The sequence below is a fragment of the Coptis chinensis genome, chromosome 4 (genome assembly GCF_015680905.1).
Source record: "Coptis chinensis isolate HL-2020 chromosome 4, ASM1568090v1, whole genome shotgun sequence".
In the NCBI taxonomy this organism is placed as follows: Eukaryota; Viridiplantae; Streptophyta; class Magnoliopsida; order Ranunculales; family Ranunculaceae; genus Coptis; species Coptis chinensis.
Genome location: NC_141459.1, coordinates 1,827,394 through 1,841,712, shown reverse-complemented (window position 1 = coordinate 1,841,712; position 14,319 = coordinate 1,827,394). Strand labels below are relative to the sequence as shown.

General features: G+C 34.7%; 2 protein-coding genes across 2 annotated transcripts; one reads left to right on the top strand and one right to left on the bottom strand.

Moving 5' to 3' along the window:
* Positions 1-5,532: 5,532 nt before the first annotated feature.
* LOC147501109 (protein disulfide-isomerase-like) lies at positions 5,533-10,449 on the top strand. Its single transcript, XM_086606147.1, has 11 exons — positions 5,533-5,807; positions 6,686-6,716; positions 6,829-7,116; positions 7,206-7,391; positions 7,490-7,615; positions 7,762-7,899; positions 7,999-8,118; positions 8,206-8,323; positions 8,453-8,565; positions 9,603-9,831; positions 10,193-10,449. Exons 1-10 carry the CDS (start codon positions 5,623-5,625, stop codon positions 9,825-9,827), a joined length of 1,530 nt encoding a protein of 509 aa, XP_086462273.1. The 5' UTR covers positions 5,533-5,622; the 3' UTR covers positions 9,828-9,831; positions 10,193-10,449.
* A 1,081-nt stretch (positions 10,450-11,530) lies between these two features.
* LOC147501108 (protein DOG1-like 4) lies at positions 11,531-13,284 on the bottom strand. The gene has a single exon (XM_086606148.1). The coding sequence runs from the start codon at positions 12,567-12,569 to the stop codon at positions 11,694-11,696; it is 876 nt and encodes a 291-aa protein (XP_086462274.1). The 5' UTR covers positions 12,570-13,284; the 3' UTR covers positions 11,531-11,693.
* Positions 13,285-14,319: the final 1,035 nt, after the last annotated feature.

Genomic DNA, 14,319 nt, shown 5'->3' with positions numbered 1-14,319 from the left:
TAACCCAATAGCAAATAGGGAGCTCAGGCCCATTTCTTGGTTAAATATCATATCTCAGTGTTACGCCCTGCACCGTCTAGTGTCGTAGTGCGGATGTGCGATACCACTAGAACCTTGTTTAAAATTGTTTGATAACATATCTACTATCTATATCTACTATCTATATATCTAAAGCAGAGACCTTTAAAGAAAGATTTTCTCTCTCCTATGTGGCACTCTAATATGAGAGTTAATTTTTTTTTTTTTTTCTATTTTATGTGGCACTCTAATATGAAAGATCTTTGAAGAGTTTTTGTATTGTATTTTTCTAATTTTTATATTTGGAGAGTTTGAGAAAATAATTTATTTCCAATTCTTATATATTTGATCAAATAAAAAAAATTACTAAAAAAATAGGTGATTTGTAAAACTAAGAAATTACAAAATGAATCAAACACTTTTAGTGTTCCAATTTTTATATATTTGATCAAATAAAAAATTGCTAAAAAATAGGTGATTAGTAAAAACTAATTTATATTTGATCAAAAAATAAAAAAAATTGCTAAAAAAAATAGGTGATTTGTATAAACTAATTTCCTATTACAAATCATACAATTTTAGTATCTATGATAAAACACCATCAAACTACTTATTTTAACCTCAAAGATTAAATATATCCTTAACATGGCTTCAAAATATAGTTAAAAATAATTATACAAAATATATAATAGAAAATGAAAAAAAAAATAACGCAAAGCAATAATGACAAATATTTTAAAATATATATAATATTGAATGAAATTAATTATAAAAAAAAAACAATTAATGGGGAACGGAAAACTGGATGCAAATGCATCATTGAACTAATCTCAAAAATAATTAACGTAAAATCAAATATTGATAACAAACTGCATTAAACTAATCTCAATTGTAACTTTAAAAAAAATAAGGGAATAGAAAATTGGAGAAAATCAAAACTTGGATACAAATACATCAAACTAACATCAAAAAAAAAGAATTGTCGGAAAATCGGCTGGATAAATAATAGTTGGATGCAAATGCATTGAGCTAACCCTCAAAGATTAAATTTTGGAAATCGGAAATCATAAAAAAACTGGATCAAAATGAAGTTGTATTGAACTAACCTCTCAAAGAAAAATTAATTATAAATTGGGAACATAATGCAAATCGTGGAACTAATCTTAAAAAATAATTAACGGAAAATCGAAAACCGGATGCAACCATTGAACTAATCTCAAAAAATATACTTTGGATGCAAAACCTCAAGAAATAATTAACGGAAATCGGAAACTAGATGCAAACTCATTGAACTAACCTCAAACAATAATTAATGGAAATCGAAACTAGATGCAAAATGCAACTTTATCAAATAATAAACACGAGAAATCGAAAAACTTGATGCAAATACATTAAACTAATCTCATGTATTGAATAATTAACGGAAAATTGGAAACTTGATGAAAATGCATCGAAAACTTGACCTCAAAAAAATTAATAGAAAATTGGGAATTTGATGCAAATGTATTGAACTAACCGAAAAAGAATAATTAATTAATCGATCAAATTGAACCTGGACCTCAAAATTTAATTCGGGATATTGGAAACGGATCTCAAAAAATAAATAATGGGAATTAGAAATTGGTTTTGAAATCATAAAATATTTAATAGATCCCAAATAATAATTGGGTCCGGTCCAAAATCTAAGAATAACTATATACTTATAGTAGAGACCTCAAAAGAATAATTAAGAGATTTTCTCTCCTAGGTGACACTATAATATAAAAGATAGCCTCTTTAGAGAGTTTGAGTGTATTTAGAAATTTCTGCTTATCTATTGTCACCTCTCTTTTATCATATTAAAGGCAGAGTACATCATGACTATTGAATATTTATTGTATGACCATGATAGCAATATATACAGGGAGTGACTCTCCATAATAGATCAGGGGAAAAAGTAACTCTAGAGGATGTGTTTTTTTTAATCACTCATAGGAAGGACCGCGTAGATAAAAAGTCAAGTATACCCTTGACGCGAAATTAAAAACGGCTCGGATAGATGAAATGTCAAATATACTCCTGGTATGAAATAATAAACGGCCCGACCCAACCGAAACAACCCGATGTATATAGTATGAATAATGATTGTTCATACCTACTGTTCATACATCAACATAATATATTATCAGTAAAAATACCTATTGGAGTATGAATAATTAATATTCATACCTCAACATAATGTATGATCAATAAGAAACTTTATTTGAAAGATATTAACAATTATTATTCATTCCTCAACATGAGCTATGAATAATCATTGTTCATACATCAACATGAGTTATGAACAATCATTGTTCATACCTATTTGGGGTATGAACCTCAACATAATGTATGAACAGTAAGAACACCTATTAGAATATGAACAATCATTGTTTATACCTCAACACGAGCTATAAACAATCATTGTTCATACATCAATATATTATATGAGGTACGTTTTCCTATTTGGGTATGAACAACTATTGTTCATATATCAGCATAAGGTATGAACACTTATTATTCATAGCAAAACTACAAAAATGGTCAAATTGGAAAATATTTATTTCAAATCCGGGTCATTTGTCCTTAAAGGTTATTTTCACTCGAAAATTGATTTTCCGGGTTATTTTCACCTGAAATTTGTCCTTGAGAGTGATTTAAAAAAATCGCTAATTTTGAGAGTAATTTTCACTTGAAAATAGGCCTTGGGACCAATTTCTTATAATATATATTGTCAAGAATCCTTTTTCTTCTTTTTCTTTTCTAATTGGAATATTGTAAGATTTAAGATTGAAGTCTAAATATGTGAAAGGAAACTTTTATGTTTACCCGTCGCTGCAAGTTCCCTCTCTATGGAGCTGATTTTGGTTGGGGAAGCCCGCGCGTTTTGGTAGTTAGTACTTTTAATTTGGTTTATAAGATCGAGTGGATACTAAATGTGGCAAGAGTAGAAACATGGGTAATTGGCTATCCCTGAATGAAGAAGACATGGCTAAATTTGAATATGAGCCTGAGCTCATAACTTTCACTTCCACAAGTCAGAAATCTTAACGTTCAAAATATGTGGTCTGCTCCTAATATGTTATGTATAATTTTTAAGAAATCTCAACTTCACTGAAAGAAACATATTTTCTAAAGTGATCAAACATGTTAGTTTAATTTCTTCGTAATCTTTTTGTTTGTCATCCAAATTAATATGTTATGAATTTAGGGTATTGACTATAACTTAACATTTTTTTCTATGGGTAGCGATAATAGTTTTGTTTTGTCTGTACTTTTAATGTCCTTTGTCAACAAACAAAATAGCAAATTGATTATGGAAGGAAGGTTCCCTACCCGAGAAATACCTTGGGGTGCTGATTTTCAAATGTCAAGTTACTCGAATAGGAGTGTGTTAGTTGCTTAATTGACAAAATTAGAGGTGAAATTGACAAATTGAAGGGGTATACATTGTGTTCTATGTCCAAGTTCCATTCTAAAAGGGAAACTTACAAATAGGTGAAAAGGAAAATTTGGTAAGATGAGAAGGCATATATCTTTAGATCAAGTACTACTTGCACTAAATTATGAGAATATGAGAAGGCACCTCGGAGGAATTGATCGATATTTCTTAATTTTCCACATAAGATAGATGGACGAAAACTATACCTAGCCAACGCAGGCCTCTGAACCGGCCTTGCTTTCATTGCAAATAAGGCTTCCTTCCTCTCTTTGCTACTAGTCAGCGTAGGCTATCACTTTCGCCATGAGTTTGAACTGCCACACACGAAAACTGTGAACTAATGGAAGCAATATTCAAATATTAGGGCTGGGAATGGTATGGGATACAACCCGAATCCGACCATATCCGAATCCATTTTAACGGATATGGTTTTTATGTTTGTGACTAGAATCCGACCCAAATATCTGAAAATCCAAATCATTTTAACAAGATTTATATTTTGATGCCTAAAAATTAATTTATATCTTACATTTATATATGAAAATCATTAAAATAGTGTATTTTTAAATAGATATGGATATCCGAAATCCGACCCGAATCCGGATGGATCCAAATATTGTAAAGAGTTTTGAGTGAAAATCCGACCCGGACTAGCTCCATTTCCAATCCTATCAAATATTAAGGCCTCTGCCACTAAAGAACTTTGCTATTGGTCTCCATACATCATCATCCGTCAGTGGGGTTGGGGTGGGAAAACTTATTTTCCCCCAACCCAAACTCTGCATCGGCTATTTTGAAAATTTGCTCAATAACGTACACAAAATTCGTAACAAATTGACTGTTTTAATTGGGTTTAGATCATGTTAGTTGTTTTAATAATTTCCTAACAAATTGTTTTAATTAAATTTTAAAACCCCGATTTTAAGTGGGGAGAGAGATCCCGTTTGATTTGATTTAGAAGGGTGATATTTGTTTAATTGGTGAGAAATTCCCGTTTAAATAGATTACTATAGATCGAAGAAACTATCAATTACGAGTCCGAGACAATTTGCATTGAAAAATCCATTAATTGAGACTTAAGGACATGAGCATTCTCAGGCCGAGTGCTGAGATTAATATGTTCAATCGCTTGCAAATAAACTTTACCATGGAAGGAAGCCTTAATAATATATGTGTTGTATTATGTCTTCCCTATTTTGTCCATAGTAGTATGGATTGATTTTCTTAGAACATCACTTTTACATCCAATCCACTTATGACTATGATGACCATGAACATGATTGCCTATAAGAACACATAAAAGGAGGTTCTTATTGCAACTCAAGTATATCATAAAGGGTGAAAGGGAGGTTCTTACTATATAAACTAATAAATACTATTGTGGTTGGATTAGGAGGTGTAGCTCAAATGGGACTATTTAGAATTAGATGGCTCTCTTAAATCACTGACTATCATAAATGGTATTGAGCACGTATATTAGTTCATTTCATAGCATATTGTATTTGGGGTTTGGCATACAAAGATGGATAATATATTAGGCTGCCAAACCATCTTTCCAAACAATGCAAGTCACAAGAGTGAGCATAATGGTTTTGAAATTGTTATTTTTGTAAATTCTATTTTAACTTAGAAACAACATTAAATTTTTTTAGCACACCACTAAAAATAGAAACAATATTAAAGTTTTTGAAGTGCATATGATGATGAAAAATATGAATTAATAAAAGTTTTTTTTTTCTTAATACGGTTTTTTTACGAAAACATTGATAGAACATTTAAGTTAAGTTTTAAGAGGAAAAAATATTTAAAAAATCCCAAACTAAAACGTATACAATATTTCCTACATTAATTCTCATTACAATTTCTTTAATTAGAGTCAAATCTTCAGGACCTTAAAAATCCTCTCCATACTTAACACACTTATAAACTCCCCAAAGAAGAAAAGTCTATGTAGAAATACAATCACAATACCACGTGTCAGAATCTAAGTGGCCCAAAATCCTATAGTGAAGTGGCAAAACAGGCACCCCAGCATCATCTATAAAAGACAGAAACGTTACACGTTTATATCATTCTCTTTCTAACACTTGAATTTTTTTCACTGTGAACCAAAACTTCAAGGCTTGGTCTGAAATTGATCAAACATGGCATCTAGGTTTTCGATCTGGTTTTGCTTGTTGATATCAGTTTTACTTGTTTCTTCAATCTCTGCTGAAGAAGAAACAACAACAACAACAACAAAGGAGTTTGTTCTCACTCTTGATCACTCTAATTTCTCTGAAACTATTCACAAGTATCCTTTTGTCGTCGTTGAATTCTACGCTCCATGGTATTGACTCTTTTGCCCTCTCTAATTATTATTTTTTTGATGTTTTGAGATTGTGGAATACGGATCTAAGATTTGTAATGATGAATTGTTTTGTTTTTTTATTTCGATCTGAGTTTTATAAATTTACTTGACTTCCACCGACACTGATTAGAGAATTTTTCTTCTATTTGTATGATATACTTAATCATAGAAGTACTGCATATCTAAATAATGTTTACAGTTTTATCTAATATGAACACATTCAAATTCTGTCAAGTGTATGTACTAGTATACTGCGTGGCAGTGGGGAGTGAGCGGAACTGTGGGGGAGAGAGAGAGTTGGGTGATGGGGGGAGAGAGAGATGGGTGAAGGAGAAAGGGTATTGGGGCGAAGAAAAAATGAGAGAGAAGTTGAGGACAGACAGACAAAACCAACCAAGATGGTTTTTGTCCGCATAGCCCCCCCTTCTGCCAAGATCGTTCGCTCCGCTCACTTGACTAGTATACTGCTAAGCAGTGGGGTGAGCGGAGTGGGAGAGGAAGATGGAGGAGTGGAGATGGAGAAGGAGGAGTGGAGATTTAGAGTGTCTGGAGAGGGAGAGGGAAAGGGAGAGTGAGAGAGACGAAGAGAAAAAACATAAGGGAAGAGATGAGGACAGACAGACATAAACCAACCAAGTTGGTTTTTGTTCGCATAACCCCCCATTCTCCCAAAATGTTCGCTCCGCTCACGGATTAGTCGATTTGACATATTGATGGGAACTTTTTTCGGCATTTCATGCGTCGATCTGTAGCAAATCTTAAACAAATGCACGTTTGTTCATGTCATATAATTGATAATTCTTATTGTTAAAGATTAATTATTTTGGGGTTTTTAATCACTATACTTTCATTCACAGGTGTGGACACTGTAAGAGTCTTGCGCCTGAGGTAATAATTTTTTAGCTTGAGTTTTGAAATAAGAGTTTTCATGCTTTAGTACCCGATATATTATTGTTTCTATTATATTGGTGTTGATTTTAGATCTTTTCCTTATTTGCAGTATGAGAAAGCTGCTTCCTCTTTGAGCACCCACGAACCTCAGATTGTTCTTGCCAAAGTTGATGCAAATGAAGAATTAAACAAAGAACTTGCAGGTCAATATGAGATTAGGGGATTCCCCACTCTTAAGATTCTAAGAAACGGAGGATTGAATGTTCAAGAATATAAAGGTCCTCGGGATGCTGAAGGTATTGTTTCTTATTTGAAGAAACAAGTTGGTCCTGCATCAGCTGAAATAACAACTGTTGAAGAAGCTGGTAATCGTATCACTGGAAATAGCATATTCATTGTAAGTATTCTTTTTCTAACAGTTTTTATTTATTTATCGTGTTAACATTTTGGATGCTCATTGCTAACGTTGTTGCACATCCCTTTTAGGTTGGGTTGTTCCCAAAATTTTCTGGTGAGGAGTATCAGAACTTTTCCATTTTAGCTGAGAAATTGCGTTCAGACTACGATTTCGGTCACACCACAGATGCTAAACTACTTCCACGTGGTGAGGCAGTAAGTGGGCCAGTAGTTAGGTTGTTCAAGCCATTTGATGAACTGGTTGTTGATTTCCAGGTAATGTAGGATGCCCTCATTACAATTGTTTTAATGTATTGGGTCTGTTGACTCTTGATTTTCCTATTACATGGACCAACGGATGTTGTTCCTTGTAGGATTTTCACGTGGATGCTTTGGAGAGCTTCATTGAACAAGCTAGTGTTCCCAGTGTCACTGTTTTTAACAAAGATCCAAGTAATCATCCCTACGTGGTCAAGTTCTTTAACACTCCCAATGCCAAGGTACTTAACATTCTAACTTGGTCATGTATGTAGTGACACCGTTATATGTTTTTTTACCTGTTTTGGAAGTACAATCGTTTGCCTTTTTCCTGACTAGTTTTACCATTGTACACTTTCTTTTTATTGAGTAGTTTTCATTGGTGTAGGCCATGCTTTTCCTGAACTTCAGCAGTGACCTTTACGATGCTTTCAAATCAAAATTCCAAGAAGTTGCAGAGAACTACAAAGGAAAGGGTGTAAGTTTTCTGATTGGCGATCTTGAGGCAAGCCAGGGTGCATTCCAGGTAATATAATTTTCTGATTGGTGACCTATACCTAGAGCCAAGCCAGGGAATATTCTTGTACTTACTGAACTTTGGCTTCTCCTGTTTTGCAATGGACAGTATTTTGGACTTAAAGAAGACCAGGTGCCCCTCATCATCATTCAAAAAGATGATAGCCAGAAGTATCTTAAGTCAAATTTGGAGCCCGATCATATTGCCCCATGGTTGAAAGAATACATGGTATAACTCCCGATTCTCTGATTTCCACCAGTGATATGATTTGTTTCTACTTCATTGTACTTATAATGATTAATTTTATTCTCCCAGGATGGCAGTGTAAAACCATTCAAAAAGTCAGAACCTATTCCTGAAGTTAACAATGAACCTGTCAAGATTGTTGTTGCTGATAATCTCCAAGATGTTGTTTTCAACTCTAAGAAAATTGGTATCTAACTCAAGCTCCTCATTATTTTTTTTAATTTAATTATTATAACAATGATAGGGAAGAATCATTAACAATCAAAAGAACTTCATGCATTTCAGCAATGGGTAACCTGATCTATTGGTTTTGCAGTGTTTCTTGAATTTTATGCCCCTTGGTGTGGACACTGCCAAAAGTTGGCTCCAATCTTGGAAGAAGTAGCCAAATCATTCCAAAGTGACGAAGATGTTGTCATTGCTAAAATCGTAAGATTTCTACTGTTTATATATCTGGTTGCTGAATGTCAATATATAAGAACTTGCTAATCCATATTTTCACTCACATGATGAATACCTATGACTTGCCATTTAATCTTAACACAGTAATAAAGTATTCCTCTGACAACTTAAGTATCATAAACTCATGCGAGATTGATTTGTTGGCTACTCAAACAAGTTGCAGTTTGGATTTCTGCGTATAGACTTTAAACTGAAACCTTCCATGTCATGATAAACTTTCTAAAGTGGGCAAAATGAAGTCATGGTTCATTTATGTATAATTTTAAGCTCATCTGTTGTAGAACAAGAAAACTAATACTGTGACAGTTCTCAATGTGCCCTAGTACCATGATATCTTTTTTGGTAAAGATTGTGTTTGTCTTCTGCCTGATCTGGCAACAGATACAAAGCTTACTATCTTTTGGCTTTCTGGTAATGAGCTTATTTTGGCATAGAAGACACTATCAAAAAATTCTGCATGATAGCCGTTAGAGTACATAAGAATCTTAGCTCCATCTTATGGTCAAGGGCAATTTTATTTGTGTTTATCGAGTCTACTATTGCTCCTTATATCGGTCATTGTACCCTGATGCTCTGGAACCATTTTCAGTGTTTAGTGATCCTGGGATTCCAATTTTGTTAAAATAAATGCTAGGTTACCTGCAATCTAAATTACATTCGTTCTGGAACACTTTTTTTACGGAAATGATGCCTTCCTCCCCTGGACATGTTCTGTTTCAAATAAACCTCTTTGTTTCTAAAGGATATAAATGTTGTCTTACGCTTGAAACAAATAATAACAAACACTTTCACATTAACAGAAGCCTTTACCTCTAGAGAATTTGTTATCTAATTCATTACCTTTGATATTGTTGCCCATCAATGTCACCTATGTCCAGAAGTTTCTCTTGTGCTCATTATGTAATTCAAATGTCCTTTCATCTCAAGTTTGTGTTCTAGTTTTTTATTTGTTTTCATCCATGTATCTGGTCATATGACGTTTGCCTCATTTGATGATTTTCTAGGATGCCACTGCCAATGATATCCCACAAGATACCTTTGAAGTTAAAGGTTACCCAACCATTTACTTTAAATCCGCAAGCGGCGATGTAGTGCAGTACGATGGAGGTAGGACAAAGGAGGAAATCATTGAATACATTCAGAACAGTCGTGGTAAAATCGCTGAGCAGGATAAAACCGCTGAGCAGGATAAAACCACTGAGCAGGAAACAGTAAAAGATGAGCTATAATGAGGTAATCATCTATCACCTTTCCGTGCACTGTGTTTATTAAAGGTTCTTACTTTATTCAGTTGCATTTTTTTTTTACCAACTTTGCTAGTTGGCACCTGCATCAAGTTGTATATAGACTTATGTATATAAACTTATATATATTGAATCAATTGTTTCAATTACATCTCTCTGGATTTTTCGTAATGTAACCATTAAGTTTTGTGCTTCTGTGGTATATTTTTGGAAACAAATGTGCATCTTATATTATTTTTTGCTATATTTCCTTTGATGCAACATCTGCCTTACCTACGGTCACATATATCTTTTCTAGCGATAGTGTTTATGTGCTTGTGAAGTCTTACATCTACATGGCTCCTCTGCAGGAAAACTTCATACTAACTTAAAAGAGGATACAGAGCTTTATCCTCCGGCGGCTATACCTCAACAGTGGTAGTAAGGCAGTGAGATGCAGGGAAAATTTCATCGACATTTCTGTCATATGTCACTGAATAAATTGTAGGACCCTTTAAATGTATTTAGTTTCAGTTTTATAGAATAGCGGGTAACTATGGGATTTTACCATCTGTCTGCCAAACTTCCGAGTTCTAGTTCCTCCAATGATAGTTTTCTTATTTGCCTATTCCTATCGTTTGAAGTAGGATTAATCTTACAAATAGTGGGCACGTTACGGTACTTCTGGGTTTCATGTCGAGATGTTTACAAATCAGATTACCAAGTAAATAACAGATGATGCATCAAACTTCAGGCCATATCCTTTGCATGTGCTTCTAATAGGCATTCAGCAATACATAATTTTTATGCTTCTACTAAACATGGTTTTGGGATCAATATCAGGCTGAAATGTAGAAAAACTTTCTACATAATAAGAAAGAGAGAGAATTTAGTCCTGGGCCAACATCGTTTTAACTTGAATGGACCAATGCTCGATTCGGTTCTGCTGAATCAAAGGTCACATGCCATATTTTCTCCAAATATTCCTACTTTTTTTTATGACATCAATGTTTCTTCAGGTCGACTTTTGGCATCTTGTTTTAAATTGAATTTGCCCTAGTTCACAGATAAACAGTAAATTGCATAACACGGTTTACTCTATTGTAAAGTTGGACGTGTGCAATTAGATTTTTGAAAATGAAACCTAGGGCCGCCAGCCCGCAGTGATAATGTCTTTTATAATTTGTTGCACATTTCCTCCCGAACACGATGGAAAATGCCGTATTCCGTTCGTAATCACGAAACTCCAACCATGGGTGAGCAAAAACTTATGGGCCAGGAAATGCCACTCGTCAGTCGTCAATCGTCATAGAGGGCAGTAGCCCACATTTCATCAGGAGATTTTAAAAAAGCCTACCTAGAGATTCCAAGTAATGGCGGTCCGTGTGTTGCTGAGAAACGAAGTCACTCCTGTAAAAGCCTAATTCAATGATTTCAATCAACACATAAAAAATTAATTGAACTTCCGAATTAGTTCTCGTCTCTATTTTCAGCAAAGATTAACATTTCAGATCTTATTCAAAGCCTTCACCAAAACTCTAATAAGGAATAGTAGGGAACTTCACATCACTAAAGCAAATTACGCATTAGTTAGAACAACCCAAACCAACATCAAGCCTTCGCTTGATCTTGTTACAAAATTTCCTTTGCCCATACCCTATTAACAATTGTTGACTTGATACTACTCCCCCATAAAACCTACTGAGAAATTCTTAAACGACAGCTACCAAATTAGTTGCACTACATGCTACACTACTACCGCACAGAAGCACCTCCAAACAAATATTGTGTGTTTTAGCGAGCAGTATGGATGCAACTCATTTGTGCTGCCACCTTTGTTACCTACAAAAGCAAAAACGCTTATCTTAGACTTCACTGAGGCAGCTGACCTGGTGCTCTATGTTGGATCCCACCTTTCGTGTGTCCAGCTCCAGCTCCAGCTCCAGTGCTATTGGCATGGTTTTGAGCTGCATCTTTTTTCTTACCCCAATCATGAATCCTCAAATGCAACTCAGCCGCAGCAATCAGAAAATGAACGGCTTGGATTGGTGTGAGGATACTGATCACACCGTTGAGTGTTCTCAGTCGTAGATCATCAGCTCCCTCCAGTATCTTCTGTAGCCCCTCTTTTTTGGGCCCAAGAGTTGAGTTAACTCGTTCATCATCTATTTCTCGGTTCTGAAACTCAGTCATTATGTGAGATAACTCAACCATTGAGGTATCAGCAACAGTTTCTTGATGTTTGGCCATTTTCTCTGTTATATTTCTCTCTTCTTTAATAGTTTTTCTCTGCAATTCGTCCACTGAAACAAGTTGACTCGGTGACAAATCACCTAAGTCACCTGTGCCAAGTCCACGGATGATTTCAGCAAGTTTCGATTCCATCTGCAACCCGGATTTTGAATACAGAAGATGAAAAGCCATGCTGGGTCGCCAACCACCGATCCAAAGAAACGCGTCTTCAAGTGTACTTGTCCATGAAGGAGATAACACAGAGAGAACATCTTGCTTACCTGATATTGTTTTTGTTCTGTAATAGTCTTCATAGTGCTGAACAACTCTATCAATCAAAGGACGCAATACCCTTTCTTGCTCATCTCTTGAAGGTTTAGTTTCAGCTTGAGTTTTGGAAACAGAGATGAGTTCATGAAGATGGCGATCTTGTTCATCTATCCAAGACTGAAAGAACATGTTAAAGCTGTCTCTCTCAGTTTCAACCTTCTGCATAGGGCCACAAAGACATGTCATAACAGAGAGAGAAGAAGAAAACAGGAGAAGCTAGTTTTTCTTAATTAGATTTTGTTGTCATTGGAGTTATATATATATAAGTATGTAAGAGGAACGGGTAAAGATTAGATTTTTATGTTCAATTATTCTGAACCTGAAACTGTGGACTGGTTTGGTTGCACATAATCTACGCCTCTACTTCTACCTTCTACCTCTACCTCTACTATTTATAAAGGCGTGGGCGAGCTAGCCAGTTGAGCTGTCTGTCCATTCTAACACAAGTGGCTAATTTTTTGACACCTGCATGTTAGCCAAGTAGAGCTGTTCATCGGTTCTAGCAAGCCATTTGAGCGAAAAAATACACAAAACAAAAGGTCAAAAAAAAAACAAAATACTCTCTAGTAGAAGTGTAGAACAGAGTATGGAGAAGAGTGATTAATGGTTTTTCGTTGGACGGGTGTGGAAATTAGCTGGCAGTTGAATTGTTTAGCATTAATGCAAAAAGAAAATGTTATTAAACTGCAAAGGAAATCTGTTTGTTTTTGCATGGATACATGGACACTTGGAGAGGTAGCAGGACTAGCAGAGTCAAGATATTGATTGTTTTCTAAAGTCCCAAGGCGTACAAAGTATCGTGACCACGAGGGATCTTTTGTTTTTTGTCCACTTTTGGATAACAATCTAATCTCACTTTGTTTTCAAGCAACTAATGGGTATGAACTATGAAGTTATGACTTATGAGTACAGACATTTTTCAACTATATATACAGTTCAGTTAGACCGTTATCTGTGTTCTGTAGAGGTAAAGTTTGTCTGATTCATAAAATCACAATATCTGAGCTATCTAATCAATCGGTGTGGGCACAGATTCATGTAGCATTTCACAATGACCGGAAATCTGGTTTTTGGATTTGTCGGAATTCGAACTATGGTAACAACCTAATCAAATGTCCAATTTCGGGGTTGTGTCCTAACTCCATATTTCTGTTGAACAAATGGACTTGAGTTTCAACATCTTGATTACTCTCTCTACTTCTAATGTTCTATGATTTAACCCTATAACTCTGTTAAACATACATCTCCAATTATGCACCAGCACGAGTGCACGACGTTAGGCTAAATTATGGAACAAAACTGATACGGACTCCCCGAAAATGCTGATATGGAAGTATGGAACAAAATTATGTGGATTGTTGCCACATTGCATTTTCTTCTCTTGGATAGCAATATGGAGTTGATATCTCGACATTGAAAACATGATTAGGAAAGATTATTTTTTTTTTTTTTTTTTTAATCATCAGATATATATATATATATATATATATATATATATACTATTAAAGACCAAAGGTTACATGAAATCTATCCGAGTTCATATTGTTACATAACCAAGGGGGTGGGTTCTGAACCCATTCTGTGAACACAGGATGAGATCTACCCTGCTCTGCAAGCCTGTGAGCAACCTTATTTACAGATCTGCTAACCCATTTTGTACAGTAGCTATTTACAGCAGTTAACAGATCTAAGACATCAAAAAGTAGTAGTTAAGAAGACCATGATATGTTTGCGTTCTTCTTCTCCAAAAAGATCCTGACACTTTGGGAGTCAGTTTCCACTTCCAAGTTCTGTACTTTGAACTTTAAGCTCCATTTGATGCCTTGGAGCACTCCTATGCATTCTGCTTCTTCTAGATTGCTGTTATATATATATATATATATATATATATATTTTAAAGACCAAAGGTTACATGAAATCTATCAGAGTTCAGATT